We start from the raw sequence: 20,409 nt of genomic DNA, 5'->3' as shown, positions 1-20,409 counted from the left end.
CGGCAAGAAGGAATACCCCGTGGATGTTCCCCTACTTCCCACAAACTTCCGCCTTAAAACTCCCAACGACGGCTCCCCTCGTCGGCATCCCAAGAGACTCGCTCCATCGCGGAGGAGACACTCCGCTGGTGTTCAACAATTTTGTTATGGCAACAATGCCACCCGCCCGCCCACCCATTGCGATTTACACCCGCATCCCCCTCCTTCCCCCCACCATTCCCTGCCGCCCCCTTGCCTCTCGACACACCGAACCCGTGGCCCGTCAACAAACCGCTGCCGCTCCGCTTCTGAGGCCGAAGTCCGGCGAATGCATTGTCCGCGGGAGGGAGGAGAAAGGGAGGGGGGTAGGGTGCGAGAGGGAGCAGAGGACTTGGGAACTCGGGGAGTATCCCTCCTCTCTCTCCACCACGCCCCCCCGTCCCCTCACCCCAGGATTTATCGACCCGAACGCTCGGGGGAGGGGACCCTGATAGCAACTGTGTCATGCGGACACAAGAGCAGTCGTTTGGGTTTGTTTTTTCCCCTCCCTCGCACCTAGACAAAGATGTGGGTGTGTAATGTGATGGGGAGGGGGGTGGGACGAAGGAAGAGAAAGAGATCGGGGATGCAAAGGAGGGGGAAGGAGAAAATTATCTGGATCCATCCTCCCCACCATTCCCTCTCCCGCAAGAACTTTGCCCTCCCGTCCCTCTCCCCCCATTCTCGCCATCGCGTTCTCCCCCCCCCCCCACGTCATCTGACCGGCCGCAGCTGACTGGGAGGGAGGGAGCGAGAGAGAGAGAGATTGAGTTTTATTTTCCGAGCGGCAGCAGGAGCGCGCGCACGTACCCCACCAAGCAGCTTCGGGCGAGTATCGAATGCGCACGCCTGCCGAGGATCGCTTCGCGAATACGCACCGAAGAAAAACACCATACGATGTACACAAAAGCGCGTCGGGTTGGTTGCACGGCCAAAAACTCGCCAGATGACAAGTCTCTGGCAGGAAAGCACCAAATATTCAATGCCGGAAGGTCCAGAGAAAAACTTAACCCCCACCCTAGTTTTTTTCTCCACCTCGCATGGCAACAACAGCTGAGAAAGAGGGGGACGCCCGTCTGCCCGAGGTCACGGGTGGTACTCACGAGGCTCCTTCCGAGTCCCGTGACATGTTACAAACGAAGGAGTACGGGTTGACGGTAGCCTTATGGTCCGGAGTGATTCTGAGACTAAGTCCTCGGAAAATACTATGAAAGACGAAAAACCGATGTATCGCCCTCCACCCATACAATACGTAAAGGTCCAAGCGTACACGTATTCCGGGGAATAATTAAGTCGATTATTCCGTTTAACTACGGAAGACGACGGCTGATGGATTCGGGCATCTGCTACGAAAGGAATACGCGTTGATAGTCTGATTCTTAAAAGGTGAGATGGTTTTGAAGCGAAGGACGGATGGAAAGAAACCTCACGCTGGAATTAGTCTAATCTTAATGAAACGCAGCATGGTTTCCTTTTTCAATTTCTTATCTATCAGACGCAGTGTTACTTTTCTTGGTGATCTTCCGACAACTGAGATGGGGGATCCGAATGCAGATGCTAAACTCATCACCGCAAGGATTCGGACAGAGGTTACTGACATGAGAGGTCACACACGGATCTAATTCACAATCTCCGATCCAATTCCCGCAGTGTGTTTCATTTGAAGTACTATCCTTAGAAACAGAAAATCTATTCATCGGTATTTTACGCAATGTAAATAACATTCATTCGCTGCGGATTTTCTATTTCACGGAGACTTATCACACCCTTCCAAGGACCGAATTATAGACTAACCCTAGCCGTATCGTTAGCTCGGACGGGAAATAAATTTCCGATGGGACAAATTACTACCCACCAACACGGGTCAGGCTGCCCGTAATTGTTACGATTTAAAATTATTAGGCGCGCCCCGAAATAACCTCCAAACATACCCCAAACAAAAAAAAAACAGATTAAATGGGCCTCGGGTCAGTTATCTCGTTGACTGAGGGTATTTCCAGAGCATTTTGATGGAATGCCCCACGAATTTCCCCACCATTAGCTTAGCCATCTAGATCATTTTAAGGTGGCCGCAAATTTGGTTGGATATGACAAATCAACACTCCGCGTAAAATATATGTTAATACGCCCCTCGAAATCGAATGCACGAACACTTCAGCGAACCAGAAGTTATGATAACAATGATGAAAAACTTCGCGTCAATATTACCCCAACCAATGGGTACAGGGGTTTATCAAAACAAACCACAGTGGACGGCGGGGGCTAAAATAATAGTTGAAAAATACCCTTTTCGAAGAGATTGCCTGGCTGCAGAGACCAAAAAAGGATATTTTTTTTAAATATCCTTTTCGACACCGCTTCGGGCTTACTCCATTTTCAAAGTTTCCGATTAACACTTAGAGAGCGATGTCTGGTGCATTGAGAAATCGTCAATGCAATGGTCAAAGGGTAAATAACATTGCATCAAAGCCATCCTTCAAGACAGAAATTAAGGAATAGAAGCCCGTGAGAAGCACGGATTGTGGGAAGGTGGTTAGGGAAGAAAAAGATAAGTGGTATTAACCGAATGCCCGGCACCTCTTAATCACAGGTATGTGTGGTGAGAATACTGACATTTCAGCCTAAAGAAGACGCTCGATTAACGCCCTTGAAGTGCTAAGCAAGAAAATGAGGAAGACAAAAACACAGATTTGTCGAAAACCGTTATGAGCAAGTAGGAACTCAGGATTTACTCAAAAGAGTTAGCGTGTTTTCAGAGAAAATAGAGGAGCCATCGAGTTTTCAATTAAGGGTACCGTAAAGGGTTTCTTGCATTTTCCAGCCTTGAGGTCTACTATCCCCAAATTCGGAATTTTACTCTGGTACAGAGCACTAAAGTCTCAATTCTTACAATTACGAGTATATTGTTTAGGCCCCACAATATCGGCAGATGACATCTCCAGGAAATATTCAGATACAGTCCCTCTCAATGATACATTGAATGCTCATTTTTCCCGCACAAATCGCGATCACGACAAAATCCTAGGTTTAAAAGTTGCAATTAATTAAACCACCACGACGAAGCTTGACTTTCACTAACACTTCATAACATTAATTAACAAGTCAACGCGAGATATGATTCAAGGCCGATGCCCTATCGCCAACACCCGACATTCACACAAGAGGCGGCTGGCATGGTATGATGCAGATGAAGACATGGAGCGATGGTCAACTCTACCGTGCTGAGTTCCGATGCATAGCGTGCATGCTCGGAAGAGTTGTCCCCTAAATTCACCTCTCCAATGAGATATTCCCGCCTAAAAAAACATATAGGCATCAAGTGCCGACCCTTCGGTTAGTTAACTGAGAACCACACAAATGTGGGAAAGGAGGAAGTCATTCGCTGCAGCAGACTCCGGGGTTAAAAACGAGGACTTAATCTACATTGAACAGAAGAAAATCATTACGACCCAAACAGATTAATTCTCTTGGGATAAGTTTTTCAGCTAAAAGTGAGATTATCTCGCAGAAAACGCGCACAGTCATAAAAACGAGTGACGACGAACTAATTCAACCACCTCCACGAAATTTGTTTCAATGACAAGTAAGAAACAAAAATACGTCTCACCTGCGCCCCCAATCGAAGCCGGAAGAATCATCTCGAGGTCCGTCGCCGACGGGACACGAGGAAGTGCACGGCTGGGAACTGGGAAATTCAATACATGCGCCCGTAAATAGGGCAACTGTGTAGTCTAGGAACCCGTGACACTCCCAGGCCAAGGACGAGTGGAGCGCGCGCATCAGGATCAAAATGCGAGTACCTCCCCCAAACAGGTCGCATCCCATTTCCCACCCCCTCCTCTTCCTCCACGTCCCCATTTCCACCACGTACTTCAATATTGACTTTTAGCTCATGTTTTACTTTTTTACTACCTCTCATTTTTTTTAGCACACGCTTCCGTGATCCCGACCTATTTCGAAGGGATGCAGAACTTCCAAGGGCTCCTTTTATTCGAATCTTTCCGCAATACAATCCTCCGTTTCATTTGCGACGACACACTTTTTCATTCGAGAGAAGAGAAAATAAAAATGCTGGCCACTTAAAAATATGTTTGCATACCTTGAGGGTTGGTCCTGCCTGCACCTGCACTAATCCTCCCGCAAAATAATTACATGTTCCATTTGCGACATCGTTTTCCTCCATCGCGATAAAAATACAAAATTCAAAATTTATAAAAATGTGTGAGCATATATATATATATATATATATATATATATATATATATATATATATATACACACACATATATATTTATACTTAAAAAAAGGGTTTCTCGTCGTAACTCCTGCGATACGCAAAACAATCGCAAGGTTTTTTCTTAAATTTGTCTGATACGGTGAGCCATTTGCAGTCCTTTTTTTCACTTGACACGGTTACCTGCCCTCCCTCTCGACGCTGACCCATTTTCGAACCAAAAAGGGTCATCACACGAAGTGCTCCAAATATAGAGCATTCGGAGCAGAGACCCGTCCCTCTCCCTTCACCTGCCTGCCTCTTCCTCGTCGCACGCAAAATTTTCGCCCGCCGCTGCCACCTCCGCGGCCCGACCCCTCGCGTAGCCGGTACATTCACTTACTAGGTCAAAGACGGAGCGGGGAGTTAAGGGAGAGATGAGGACGGAGGGAGAGAACGAGAGAGAGAGCTAGCTATCTGGGTTGGTAGATCGAAGTCCCGCCGCGGAAATCTGACGCCGAGGGAGGAGGATTCCCGAGTTTTCGGCGGGAGAGCGCGCGAGCGACCGAACACAGCTTGACCGATGGGAGGCCTATGAGATGATGATGCTCCTCCGATTTGTACGTCGCAGATTCACGATGCAAATCGAATATCGATAATTTTGCAAACAAGATGGCATTTCCATAAAAAATGGACATCACTCCCTTTCCTCCAGCGCTGATATCCCGAGGTCACCTTTGAATTTTGTATCGGATACACATCACATCCGTCCGTCCACTTTTGAAGAATGAACATTTACGTTAACACCCCTCTCGTACACACACACAAGTAAAATTTCGACTTCCGAGATTGTGGGTGATCATCTTTACGACATCGCTCTAACCACCCGAACAACATCATCACCACATCCGTATCGTGAATATCGAGAGTCCACGAAACATCGAAATTCCAAAATGTACGCAAAATCGGAAATGCCTCACGGTGAAGATTAACCTCATCGATCGGGGGGGCACCGCGAACGCGATATCGGATGAACATCAGAGTCGATGCTGCGCAACATCCCTTGCCTCCTACGGGAGGGGAAGGGGGTAAGACGGCTTTATTCGCAGGGGTGCGGGAGAAGATGTAGGATGGAGGGGGAGGGCGGTGTACCTAGAAATAGATGGGTAGTGGGATGAGAGAGCAGGGAGTAGGTGGAAGGGAAATGTAGGGGAGATTACGGGAAGGAAACATTTCGGCGGGTCAAGGTGCTCCCTCTCGGGCTGAAAACGCGACGTTGTAGAGCGAGACAGATGCGATCGCCGAGGGGACGGAAAATCAATATCGGGATTGGTGGAAAGAGAGAGAAAGACGGAAGAACACATGAGGGAACACATGAATCAACAAACGTGTGGGTGTGTGCGCGTCCTTGTGGTTGTGCGCGGATCAAAAACTTGCCACCGGCCAGCAAAACAATTGAGGGAGGCAGGAGCAAGACCCCCGTGCTCAAGCGGAATCTCTCAAAAACATCTGGGACTGATTGTGAGAGAGAGGGACGGAGGAAAGAGATCGCAGGTGACCTAAAAGGGGAGAATTTCAAACATCTCCCATGCCCTTCGAAATCCTCCCTCCCACCCCTCGTCCTCCCCCACGGGAACCGTACACAAAAATCTCGTAAAATCCAACCCCAAGGGAGAAAAACAAAACGGCAAAGTTAACCTGTAGCGCGTTTCGTTAATCCACTCGGAAAGTGTACTCACAGATCCAAATTATAAAATAAATAACAATAGAAACTGCTATAGCAAATAGAATAAATAATGTATATAAATAAATACAAGTAGAGTGAATTCCTCTTGTGGATGCATTTTAAAGAAATTCTCACGGGTATGATAAAGTCAAGGATAACCCAAATACATTCATTCTGATTTCTTGGGAGCATTCAGAGCAAAACGTTTATAATTCTACATAAAAAAGGGACCTCAGATTCTCAACTGTGTATTTCATAAACAAAAAATAAGACACTTTCAATAAGTGTCCAATTCCTTGGCATTCATTTTGATGATAAAGAAACTTGTTCCTGCTCAAATCAAGGCTTATTAAGGCACATTGTTTGTAGGTATTCCGAGAAACGAAAGGCTCGCCTGGTGTGAAAGCGGCAAGGAATCGAACTGTATTTTGAAAAATGTCCAAGAAACTTATTTAATGTTGAAATTCGGTAAATAATGCAAAGTCAAAAACTTTTATAATACCAACTAAAAATTGAAATACTTTTTCAATACAAAAAGAATGAAGAAAAGAACACTTCTATAAAAACAGATTACTGACCTACAACAAAGTATGATGACCAAGAATATTAAAATCCCATTAGTAATAGGTTGAAAATAAAAATAGATTCATTTTTTTTGCATGAAAACTCCTTAAGGACAAAGAACTTACACACATGCCATTATATGGTTACTGTAAAAAAACTCGTTCTTGATGATGATAAATAAAAATAAACGGATAGAAGTATACGAGGAACTTTTCTGCCCTGCATCAGCCTCCTGTCGTCACCAAGGTTCCATTCCTGGCACCTCGCCCAACCCCATAGATTGTGTGGCACTGACAGTTCGGTCTCGTTATTGCGCGGCATAGGCACATAGAGTGTGACAAAATTTAGTTTTCTATTTAGGGAATGCAAACAGGAACTAGATATGCATACCACTACGAACCAGAGGGATAAAACCTCCGTTTAATTCCGAAGAGGGAGGAGATTACACCCTTAAGAATTCTTTTGGGCCAATTTATACGGGATATGCGGAGGAAAACAGGATATATAAACCTTGAGTTAAGGTGATAAAAATGACTAAAAGAGAGTTATTTTATATCGTTCGGATCCCACTCAAAATATGCAGTCTTACACATAGGATTCTAATGGCTTTAGAATTAGGTCGAATGTAAATCAGTGCTGTTAGATTTGGTTAAAGAAAATGACATATTTATAAATGTTGTTGTAAATATAGTTCAAAACGACAGCCATTGAATGCGCATGCAAATTAAGTAGTTATCTTATTTTGTAAGAATTTTTAATAATACTCATTTTCTGACGAGCAAAAGCCACCCACTATTAATGATTCCACTCGCATGGAGAGAGTGCCTAACGCACTGTAACTCATGAACATTTATCAATAACGACAGATACTTCCATCGTTCGGACTTCATTGTTTTCATTCGTCAGAACTTCTCTACCAGTCCCTCACTTCTTAGTTATCATTTGTAGAGTGCAAGTCAATTCAGGAATCAACTTTCAAGCATTAGTAAAAATAGGTAGGTGGCTGGAAGAGTAATATATTAATGTGAAGCAGTTAAATTCTATCCGTCGAAGATCGTTAACAAAATTCTCAAGCCAATTCATATTCCTGGAAAATCGAGTAAACGAATGAACTATCAAACATATGACTAGAATTTTACAATACTTTTATTACTTTCCCAATTTACCTCGCGGCCTAATGTTTACGGCTCTCTGCGAGCTCCTGCCAAAAAATAACAAAAATTAAGCATTACTAAAGCTCCCAATAAGAATAAAAAAATGGGACACTGCCATTCCCTAAAAACGTTACATTCTTGTCCTACTTAGCAGGCACGCAGTATCTATTAGCTACTTCGCCTATTAGCGATTTGAATATCTTATTTTATGCAAGCCAGCTCTAACTTAACTGTTTTCCTTCCTGTAATGTACTTAAGGTGATGCAGATAATTTTTTTTATTATTTGAATTATTTAACATTTCTATTAGTAACTAACTTACGCAGACTAACTGAAGCAGTATTTAATTCTGATGTCGCATATCAGGTGCGGAACTACCCCAGGCCACACATCCTATCGATGGTGCCAGTTAACCTGAGCAAAAAACATGACTTTTAAAAAATGAGCCTATTGTGGAAAATTTCCTCGGGACAAGATGCGGTTAAAAACAAAAAAAATACCAGCACAGTGTAAAGACGACATGAGGAGGAAACCACACTGGTCCAGGGGGCGTGTGAACTGGAGGATGTAATATTCTTCTCACTTTATAAAAACCTTGCCACCTTCTCAAACACGCATTCTCCCGCTAGATAGACGGGTATTTGTCAAACCAGTATTCCTTGAGTCACCTAAAGATCACTCATTAATTCACGGCGAACGCCCATCTCCGACGAATTAAATTCAACGTGGATCGTTTAAAAAGCTTTGAATCAGGCCCTGGAACACGAACTGAATATTAAGGAGAATCAATGTAAAGTAACTGTACGCCAATCCTGCATGCATGTTCTTCTTCATTTTGCATAAAATAATGCTTATATTCCACGGACATGACCGAAAAGGGAAATACACTGCAGATTAAAAAAATTGGTCGCCGCCGATCCATGCACACAAATTCTGGCCGATTAGTATCAGGGGGAAACGGACGAAAAATAAGGATGGTTGGTTCTCACTTCCTGTCGTAATACGCTCGAACAATTTTACGTGCAGCACATTCACCAACATTATCCTTCCACCAATTTTACAGGCATTAATACATCGAAAAAATAAGCATAAGGTACCTTATCGGTGGAGGGGGGAGAGTAGAGAATTACCATGCCTTTGAAACATCTATGAGGACCAAGGTTTGAGAAATAAATGACATTATAACGCACACCACAATACAGAAAACCTTTTTGCTACATGGCAAGATTCTATGGGAGTGCTGGCTAATATGATGATGTTTTGAAATAAATAACCCCCAACGGCTAAAATTGCTAAGTTGCATAAAATTGTCCCGATTCATATATAATGAAAATTAACGGAACTCGAATCAGCTTCAGAACGCCCTAACCACCTTTTCGCCATTTTTGAGCATTCAAAACATCAACATCGAGTATTGAAAGAAATATTTGTGATGAGAGACCACTGAAAGGATCAATTGATACGATTATAAACACACAAAGAAACGGGAAAATGTTCGCTTTCTATTCATATATTAAGGGCAGTCAATAAATCACTAAACGGCGATTATCCTCATCAATGACTTCCAAACGAATTGACAAAACAAGCAGGGATGAAAGCCACCACCCACCACACGCGTCAAGGCGACGCACGAGTGTAGTGCACAAGGAAATAATTGGTCACACGGGGTTCAAAACAGTATGCTGATATTTCGACAAATAAATTACCATGTGAATGAGGATTTTCTGCTAAAAATGAAGACGTTCCCATAGAAATTATGAAAGTGGATAGGTATCTCTTTAAGTCAGCAGAAACATCCAGAAAGGCAACATTGTCATCCTATTACACTGCACAATATGATTACATATGTTACTTACGATTTAACGACACGAAAAAAAAGGAAAAAGCGTAGGCGCATGCGTTAAAGGGGCATATGCAGGGCCTTCTCCGGCAACACAGGATATTGTGCGAAGGCAGGTTTCCGGGAAAATGAAAGATTCAAATTCAGAACCGTGATTCATAATTACAATAGTCTTAATATCAAACCAGAAAGACGAGCGAGTTGCGGGGAAAGGGAGGGGGAAAAATCCACAATTACAATTACTTTCGCCACCGTGAAGGATCATGGTCGTCCATAAATTTTAAACATGGAATTTCAGTGCTTTTCCCCTGCCTTTCCTCACGATGGAAAAAAAAATCCGAGTTAAGCCAGAAACAAGTACCCGGGGACTTGCGCGAGTTTGCTTGCGAGAAGAACATACGAGATACAATTCTTATATAATAATAACATTCACTATGATCTTAGAATAATTACTTAGAGACAAACATTAAATGGCTTAGTCAATTATTGCATTATGTACACAGGCGTTTGCTTGCATGTGTTGTTTGTTCGCATGACCTAATATGTACTCTAATGCACGTTTGAACTGATAGCTGTGAATGTATGGCCTCCGCATAAATACATTCATAACCATTCACCACAAATCGTCAAACCCGCCCCCGCGGCTGCGGCGGCGGCTAGTGCGGTATTGCTCTTACGCCGATTCTTTTTCATCCAGTTGCCAATCCTGAGGCCTTAATGCCTGAATACACCCAAATGCTCTCTACCAATCGTCTATTTCTTCAAGACAAGGACACTTTAGGGAAACGAAACAAGTTAGACTTAGGTTTGAAGAAAAAACATAAAATGATGACAATATAAAAGTTGAATATTAAGCTACTTTTCCGCTGCATGGTTCCTCAAGGTTTTCCAGGGAATCGCCTGCATGTTCATTCATTTAAAAACAATTCTTAACACCCTAAAACGACACGTTTAAAGGAATTCGTGGAAAATAATAAGGCTGTCCTGGAGTTTTCCAAAACGGCGGCACTGCCACAACTCAATCAATCATCAAGCTAACAAATGTCACGCTTAAATTTTTAAGAGCATTATGGGAGAGATCATTCACATATTTTGTTAATTGACCCAAGGCGCGCTCTTAGAGATAACGACGGGTTACGGTATTTCGATATCCCATTACGATCGAGGAATTATAGAGAGCGTGGTATCCTCCTCTTTCTGTCGGAGATGGGCAATTAAAAACGGCACGCAAACGCGAGAAACAAAACAAGGACTGCTTGGACGACAACGCTGCCCTGGGGGCCACACGCAAAGGCGGGGAGGAAGAGGAGGGTAGACGGGAGGCAAAAGAGTGAGGTTGGGGGTGGGGGCGTGACTAACGGAGCTGAGGGGGAGGAGGCGGGGAAAGGGGGGGTGGCGGCGTAAGGTGGCAACGAGAAGGGGCGGGAGCAGCAGCAAGCCGCTGTGAGCAAGCAAGCAGCTTTCCAAGGCAACGGAAGTGGGAGCAGCAGCTGTGACCCTGACCTGGGTCAGTTGCCAATATTTTTGAATGATCAACTGCAGAGCAGCTTCAGGCGTGAAACATTTTTTTCCACGGCTGCAGGGCGAGATGAGTGTCACTTGAGGGACAACCATGAGTGCCGAGAGGAAATACCGTAAGCCGTCGACGCGGAAGAGTATAGGAGAAAACGTTCTCGTTTGTGTACATTTAGCAGGCTGAGCGAAACGCACCCAGAATACTTTGACCCTACTTTTCCTAAGTCTTGAGCTTTCGGTCATGGATACAAAAAATGCTTCGAACAGGGATGCAAAATGACATGCGAACTAATCAAACACCATCCTTTCCAGCTGTGACCCAAAATGTGAATTTTGGAAGCCAATGTCTTCGTAAACGATCTTCTGGTGGGTTTTTTTTCTATTTCACAACGATCTGTACAGTCGCTTAGAAATACTTTGAAAACAAAATGCCGAGAAAGTAGATTTCTCACGGTCAAGTTCCGCCATATGATTTATTACGCATTTGCAATTTACGTAATTGAGTCGACGTAATATGCACCGGGAGATAAAGGATACCAACGCTGCCGACAAAACATTTGCTACAGCCGGGATTGCGCATTAAAAACTCGAGGAAAACATACCTCAACTGCAGACGTTCGGTGGGGAAAATACGTAAAACCTTTCCTGAAACAACGCGACGGAAAAACTACATGTTCCATCGCCGCGAAAATATATTGATTTTTTTAACCCAGGTGTCGATTGTTGCTATGCGAGGACGTCTGCTCCATATCCGATAACATTTACGGAAAGTAAACAATCGCTTATGGATCGGGAGAGCGGATGATGCAGGACGCCTAGAGAGCTCACAGCTGAGCGACGGAGTGGAGGGGTAAAGGCTGTTCGTTGGTGGAAGGAGGAGCCGGAGGGGAAGGAGAGGAATAGGAGAGATAAGCAAGACGGCCGCTAGGTTCTTATAAGTGGGGCTGGCTCACGATCTTTTCAAACTGCACTTCAAAAGAATTCGCGCACTTCTGTCCCAGCTCTGTGCGTTTCCAAAGCGCGCAATGGAAAGAAGAACACTCTGGAGAAAGGAAATATGCAATAAATGAGCACCCCGATTGGAATTGCACAAAATGATTTATCGCTCTGATAGCCGTAAGGTATGGGAGTTAATTTGTAGATTTACTTCCGAAATAAAATGTACGAATATCGAAAGTGGAGCGTGAGTATATATTATATGAAATTTCCTTCGGAAGGGCATGGAAATTTTAATTTCGGGCCAACAATAATTTAGACAATTCATACAGGCTACGACCTGTTTAGGGGAAATGAGGAAAAAATCTCAAACCGTATTCGATATCGCAATATCTAAAGAACAAGTTTTTCTCATGAATCCTTCCTAACCTGCCGGAGGATAAACATCATCTCAAACCTTACGTCAAAAGGATTGATTACATCCAAGGATTTATCGGTCTGGTCTTTAGTGCACAGAAGTGACAACCATCAAGATTGATTTGGTCGAGTTGTAACAATGTACTAGACATACTATCACAAATATCCTCACTCGGTTAATGGACGGCACTTGGAAAAATGAAGCTCTATTGTCGTCAAGGCATTGATGGCACCCATTATTTTGGTATGTACACGGCGGTGTCCATTCGAGAAATTTTCTTTGATTAGGAAACAAAAACAGTTCGAAAAACCATTTTGAGGAGAAAATAGAAAAATAAAGATGGTTGTGCAATTAATTGATAGTGAGATGGTACAATTCATCATCAAAATTACTGATGACAATGAATCCTCACAACTTCCGATTGACTTTTCAGAGTTGTACCGATTAATCCAATTTATCGCGAATAACATTTCATCATCTACTGACGACCTATTGAAAGTCAACAGTTTACTGTATAATATTAGTTATAGGGGTTTAACTTAAAGGTCCCTCCAAAAACCTATCACGAAAGTTTGTTTTCGACTATTGCTTATTGCAAGCCATACGATTGAAAGACGCTGCGGTGCATAGCGACAGGTAAATGAAAGGGCAAAGAAACCAGAGCTCCTCGAGGAGTTGAGGTGATGGGAACTTGAAGTGGTGGAGGGTTGTGCAGGAGGACGAGGCCTAGCAACGTGAAGTGAAGGTAGGAAGACTTATGTATCCCATGTTGCATTTCCTCTGTTCCACCGTGCGGGTATCATATGGGAGGGAGGAGAGGTTGAAGGCAGCAGCCAACAACTGCTTGCAGTCTTTCAGCGACGGCCGAATCCGGTTTCCTACCCCAGGCGAGTAGAGACGGTGAGGGAGAGGAAGGGAGGGACAGAATGAGGTGGGAGAGGACTGTGAGAAGGGAGAGGTAAAAAAAAGTGGAGGAAGAGGTACTCGGGGAGGTGGGGGCATGTGGATTTGCTTTGAAAGGAGTGAAGGTGAGGGAGGGAATGAGAGGGAAGGTAAAGAAACCACACGAGGGGCAGTGTGAGAAAGAGAGAGAACACTGATGTGAAAATATCAGGGAGGAAAATAAGAAACGAAAGCACCAGCGAACGACGTGAATGAGAGGGGGGGAAGCTCTCAGAGGAAAACCCAGGTTGACGACAGCTGAGAAGCACTCTGGGACGTTTAAGAATTTGGAATTTCCGCATCAAAAGGAAGTAAAAATACGAATTTAAAAACCGACATCCAAAACTTAAAGTAAACATGGGGGACTGATCTCGATGAATGATTACCCCTCCAGATGTTTCGAATAATACGACCAATTTTCGGGACTGAAGATGTCTTCGTAAGAAATAATACAGCTGTGTGAACGATTTTCACGAAAGGTCACATAATCGTAGCATTAAGATGTAAGAGTGGCAAACAAGGTATGACAAAACTAATTCGAGGGGACGCAAATACTAAAAACCTGCAATTAGAACACTGCCAACCACTTGGAAACTACATACATTTTACAAAATGAGAAGTAACAAGGTTTTAATTACTCGAAACTAAGATATACCCTAAATTGCAACCATTCCATGAATCCAGGGTGGATCAATACACCCAGGCATGAAGGTCAACACGTACGTGAGCTGGCAGTCGAAACCAAATAAATATTATCCCATCAAGCTTAAGATTTTTATAATTTCAAACACGAATTATATTTTTAGTTCTTGATCAGCTGGATATCGTATGCTGACAACAGTCCCTGTTTGCGCAATCTCGCTGAACCCCTTTGGAGCTTTGTTGTGCGACACTCAAAGTAACACATGGCAGCACTGGCCCTACAGCTGACGAGTGAAAACAAAGCCATTCCAAGAGTAGCGAACACTGCCTATCAAACGCAGTTCACAAAATAAGACTTTCAGCGAATACTATACAAGATTCTCAAGTGCACTTCAATTCTGAATCTTCAAAATATACTAATGCATAAGACATGTTGACTATTTGACCGAAAAATAAGAAATTTAGAGTCGGATGCATTGCATTGATCACGGCAAACAAAATGATAAAAATAACCAAAGTAGATCCATACCAATAGTAACTATATGTTAAAAAATCACTGACGCATAAAAACCTTCGTTTAATTTGTGATTCATTAACGATAAATTAATTTAAGTCCGTAATTAAATAAGATGTACACAGCCAAGATGGCTGATTCTCCGTTGTCAAAACATACACAGCTTCCTCAAATTGTACGATGAAATAATGAAGTACTCACCACCATAAGGGCGTTTCTTCAATGCAGCTGATAGTATGAAGTTTCGCCAGCATTTGAGGCAAGAATCTCCGACAATCCTTCTAGTATATGCCCGTAGGGAACTAAAATAAAAGCCAAACACAGGCCCCTCTCAGACTGCAGTCTGCTTCGATTTATTTTGCATCGTCTGCCTCCAAGTAACTGCGCAAGAGCAGCACACTCAGTTAGCTGATAAACTTGAGCGCCGTGAGCGGAGAAATAACATACTAACTAGAGATCTTGAAGTTATATAGAGAAAATATTTTAGTAAATTCTAAAACTTGAAGTGAAATCTCATCTAAATACTTCTCAAATAAGTGTTCGAATGTTCTCTTTTTTTATATGCAGCAATGGCAGTGGGGTTTCAAAACTGCCTGAAGTACTTTGGTGCGTTGATAAAGTGCGTAGATGCAGAAATCCCTTTTGGAGCGCCTATTCCTTGCGATTTAAAACAATGCTCGACAACGCAAAAATAATTTTATTTCAATAAGAGAGTTCCATGCTTAAATATTGATATTCATTAAGCATACATTATCTGCCCCGTATTTAGATTGTTTGAATTCATTTCTGAAGGGAATCAAGCAAAAATTTTTCAATTACATTATTTTAAAAATTGGATTTTATTAAAAATGATTCCGCACAATTTTCATGTTTGTTTCCTAAACAACTGAAAAAACTTGCTATTATAACAGGGGCAAGAATTCCATGAAAGTAATAATTATTATTATTGGCATTTTCTTTCATTTTATAATGATTTTAACTTCACCGGCAGAAAAGAATGGTACAACGCGTCATTAACACTGCCAGCACAACTGATGAGTTGTACTATTAATTTCTAAGCCTGTGAGAAATTAATAAATCAATAGTTTGTACAATCAAATTTTCCACGAAGTTTGACAGTTTATTTTAACGATACCTGCTTACTTACGTTCGCCGTCATTTCTATTTTGTAGCACAAAATTACTTTACATACTTGCTCTAATAAATGAAGCTGAATTAAATTAATTTTATACAGATTATTCCAAGCATCACAGAGAATAAGAGATATAAGTCACATATTCTCTATTGTCACTTTTCACATTGCATACATGATTTGTCCCAAAAATAGTGGGACTGAGTCGATTAAAAAAATTAATTGCCACAGTTATTCACTCAAAATTCTTACAAGTAGCACTCTTGAGCGACTATACACCGCTGCAAGTGAGTATTTCACCCTCGTACGCCTTCTGGAAGGCAGGGCTAGGAATGCTGCTAAGCTCCCTCGTCACGTCCTGTTGTAACGTTTCCATCGAGCCGTGGTTACGTCCTTTCATCGCGGATTTGAGGCGAGGGGAGAGGAGGAAGTCTGGTGGGACAACACCAGGGTTGTAGGATGGCTGGGACACGGTTGCCGCGCTGTCGGGCCAGGTAGTCCGTTACTAAGAGAGCACCCGCGGCACCTACTTCGCACCTTTCTCATGCCCATGTTTTCGGCCTCAAGTCGATGCACATTTAGGGATGCCAAGTTCATCAGACACCATGCGAACAATTAATCTGCGATCCCTGTCCAACAAAGCTTTAACTCTTGCGAGATTTTCGTCACTTTTTGAGGTTGTAGGACTTCCGGAACGTACGGCGTCTTCAAAATCTTCTTTACCCTCCCGATACAACCTGTGCCACTCAAAAACACCCGATCTACCCATGGCGTTATCACCATAAGCTGCCTTTAGGATGTCCCGAGTTTCTTTTCCGGTTTGCCCAGTTACACGAAAAATTTGATGACGTAGCGCCGTTCCGATAGCCGGTGCATGACGGAGCGTCACGCTATAGAGGTTTCGCAAACGAACGATCCGCACTCCGCAGAACCTGGTAACCAACTGCCACCGACCTCTACCCTTTCCTGGAACTCCCTTCCCTTGGACCATGCCAGAGAAATCGCCACTATGCTATTCAGGAAAAAAAGGTCAAACTACTTTCGCAACAAACTATGTTGAAAACAGTTCAACAGAAATTTACACTCAAGGAAAATCAAGAAAATTATACGATATAAAACCAAATAATTTTTTATTTCTTCCTGAAAAATATTTTATTATTCTTCATCACATGAGAACTATCACAAAATTGGGTTTGCCACTACAAAATAAATTAAGTAAATATAAAGTTATTTTATATTTATTAATCTTATTTTCCAACTTTCCAGCAAGGGCTCGATCCCATCAAGTAATACCATGAACATGTACACTAACATAAATTTATGTGCCATTAATCAGTTCACGGCAAAAACTGTGAATCGTTGCATACTTGTTAGCAGAGTAATACAGTTGGTTTCATAGGATTCACTTAAAAATAACCTTTTTGGTCTTCTCCACATTTGAAACTAATCCTTAATGGTGCAAATGCATGCACAATCTGCCATAAAGAGACAACTTTTACAGATATGTACTGAACATTAACTGTAATGTTTTCATTATTTCAGGAATAACATCACTCATACTGAGGTCTCACTAGAAAAGATATGCAGTCCACCATAGGATACTCTTGTCAAAGAATGATTCAAATGACTTACGACTGAAGCACCAGTTCATTTCCATAGTCAACTCACTGTCTACTAAAACAAACACTTAAGTATTTGTCTAATGCATTCGGCAACCACCAAATAAAGTAACAGCAATAGAAGGTGCAGTAGTATAGGCCAAAAAATTAAACTTAATCTAATTATGTGAACAATTGATGAATGACAGGATATATTGCTACTGAATTTTTGTTTCAAGAATCACTGTAACAGAGGTGCTGCCATTAATGTCAAAGGAATTTTGTGTTTTATAGTATGCCACATGAGGTACAGAACCTACTCAGAATTTTAATAGAATGTGCAGCAGTTAAGTACATACTCTTTAACTGGTAATGAATTTTTGAGTTAACAATAAAAGGTTTGTATAAAAAATATCGGCAACAATTTTGACTGACATGTGCGTGAAGGGCTTAATTCAGAACATTGGTTAAGTGTGTGCATCATCGTAGATTGCATTGGCATTAAAAAGATGACAGTGCATACCATTATCACTGAAAATTTGGCAATGCAAAAGATCTGTGCTCAACTCGTCCCAAAGGTCTTGATGGATGACCAAGAGCAGAGTCAAGTGTCTATTTGCGAAGACCTCTTGCAATGGCATCACAACAATTGCCCAACCCCCTTATAGTCCCGACTTGGCACCAGCAGGCTATTTCCTGTTCCCAAAAGTGAAATCCTCCCTCAAAGTACAACACCATGGGACTGACCCTATGTGCCGTCAAAGAAGCTTGCATGCATACCCCCAAGGACCTTCTGGAATTCGCCTACCCAGGAGCCTTCAAGTCATGGAAAAGCTGCTGCCCAAAGTGTGTTGACACTCGAAGGATATACTAAGAAGAATTTTGAGGCATTTTAGCAATATCTATCAGCTTGAAATATAACATAATAATAGGAACATAAAGTACAATCAGGATGTATCATATGTATGTTCAGTGGATTTTGAGGGGTTAAATGGAAGTCGGTGGGGAATTCATAAAACCAATTAGGTTTATTTAGTGGATGTGGAATGAAATAAAAACTTTTGTTATGGAAGAAACAAAATTTCCATTTAATCTATATTTAGTGGAAGTGATGGTCCAGGGGGTAGATGATTGTACTAATGACCAGGGGGCTTGGATTTGATTCTTGGGCATGCCTCTGGGAACCCTTTGATTCACCCGAGTTGCATGATTTTTTGGGGAACCATATCTTTCTAGGAAACCATAGGCTGCACAGGGAAAGGAACTGGTGACCCTGATGTGTGAATTCCACATACCATTGGGCTTAGTTCAGCGTGAACTCTACCATCACCAATCAAACTGACCTTTGGGTTAATGACTATGGTTTTGGCTATACTTAATGTGAAGATTACACAAGTAGTTCTCATCCTCTCCAGGAAATTAAATTACAATTCTTACTCAATGCATAGGGAAAAACATAAGTTATTATGGCTTTGAATGACTGGGAGAAAATACATAGATATCTAAGATCTTATGCTGGGACAATGAGAAAATACTTCAAAACTTTTACACATGAAAATTTCAATGTGATATACAATGAAAAGAAAGTCTTCATAACACAACTATGCAGCAAAATTACCACAAAATTCATTAATTTGTTAAACAGTAACTTCCTTCCAACATCTGAAAATATGGATGAATTAAAATGTTTCCTAGCTGCATAACCAACCAAATATTCTCCAAATAAGTAGAACACATGTTAAACCATTGCACCAATAACTTTATTTATCAATAATAAAAAAATAATTGATCTAACAAACATCAACCATAACAATTTAAAAATCACACCCCAATAGAAAGAGATGCTCAATTACTCATCACAGAACCTTTTCCCTAGTAAATATATTGCTCAACTATAAACCAATACTCCCCAGAGAAGCAAATGGGTCAAATTATCAAAATCTAATAAAAGTGATATAAAAATCAGATCCAAAATTGTTTGAGAGATATATGTTGCTGAAATATCCACATTATCATATTCAGTTTCAAGTAGCCATTATTGACCTATACTCCTTCTGGTCTTGAACCATTCTCAAAAATACTTTGTACTTCTTGTCATGATACCTGCAAAAATAAGTCAGAACATTGTAAATATGTAGTCATAAAACATACATAACGGGTATTATTTTTTAAGTACCTTTACATTTAGCTAGTTATTAGAAAAATCTATTTTAGATGCACGAAAGAGTCAATAGAAGTGAGTTTAAATACATTTTGATTAACAATTGTGACAAAAATTTAACTCTAAAAATGTCGAAATACCACAGAAATTAAATACCATCTCAGAATCTTAACAGACTCAAAATCATAAGAGGCAGCACAATATCTTGTCCCTAAAAACTTGCACTCTGCAGAGAGGGGAAAAGCAAATAGGCATAATAAATCTCAAAGGCAAGTAATCTTCAAGTCAGATGATATGCGGCTATATTTGGAACATTCTATTAGTCCTAAGTAAAATAAAAAGTCTGCCTGCCAAATTGACTCATTGAGTTTACCGAAAGTTAAAAAGTTTATTGCTCCTGTTGCTGTAATTCTGCAACTAACTGGAAAGAGAAATTTGTAATGTCCCATTTAGAGCACTTTGTGCAATCTGAACCCACTTGACATGCAAAACAATTACCATACAAACCGTCTTTCCCTCATTATAGCCACTGAAGAGGAGTGTGAGCATCTTACGTGAGCTCAATTCTCTTCCTTGAACTCTCTGTCATTCTTGGAAGCCCCTGGGTTGGCTAAGTTCAATCATTGCTAGCAAGGAAGGTAAAAAACACAGCAAATTCACAATTTCAATACATTAACACATGATCATGATTTCATTACCACACAGTATCATCAGATGAGCCTACTTAAAGTTAGAACTAACCTGATGATGCTACACGGCAGCGAAACAACGGTTGTGTGTTAAAAAATTTTGAGTCGCGGAATCGCAGCGTTTTTTTTACCTCCCTTGCAATATGGGGAAATTCCACATAATTTAGCCAGGGACAGTGTCCTACGAGTCCACCCTCCCTCTGCCTGCCAGGCCCCAATGCACATCATAAGATCATAGGGTGAATTTCCACTACTCATGGACATCTGGCTCTGGCTAGAGCTGGGTAGTACACAATATTCAATTACTATTCACTTGCACATTGTTCAGTATAATTCCTAAATGAATAG

At 41.7% G+C, this 20,409-nt stretch overlaps 1 protein-coding gene and 1 long non-coding RNA gene across 2 annotated transcripts in view; both read right to left on the bottom strand.

The window, feature by feature from the left end:
* Window positions 1-14,853, bottom strand: part of LOC139692548 (uncharacterized) — a 106,173-nt gene extending 91,320 nt beyond the window's left edge. Inside the window, exon 1 of the long non-coding RNA XR_011701765.1 lies at window positions 14,683-14,853. This is a non-coding gene — a long non-coding RNA (uncharacterized lncRNA). The remainder of the gene's footprint in view (window positions 1-14,682) is intronic.
* A 4,096-nt stretch (window positions 14,854-18,949) lies between these two features.
* Window positions 18,950-20,409, bottom strand: part of LOC139691977 (FGGY carbohydrate kinase domain-containing protein) — a 36,412-nt gene continuing 34,952 nt past the window's right edge. The window contains exon 10 of the mRNA XM_071589959.1: window positions 18,950-19,314. Coding sequence (XP_071446060.1) covers window positions 19,236-19,314 — 79 coding nt within the window. The 3' untranslated portion in view covers window positions 18,950-19,235. The remainder of the gene's footprint in view (window positions 19,315-20,409) is intronic.

Source organism: Hetaerina americana, unplaced genomic scaffold (genome assembly GCF_022747635.1).
Source record: "Hetaerina americana unplaced genomic scaffold, ioHetAmer1.1.p SCAF_4, whole genome shotgun sequence".
Lineage (NCBI taxonomy): Eukaryota > Metazoa > Arthropoda > Insecta > Odonata > Calopterygidae > Hetaerina > Hetaerina americana.
The sequence above is the reverse complement of the archived record's forward strand: the minus strand, read 5'-3'. Positions and strand labels throughout refer to the sequence as shown.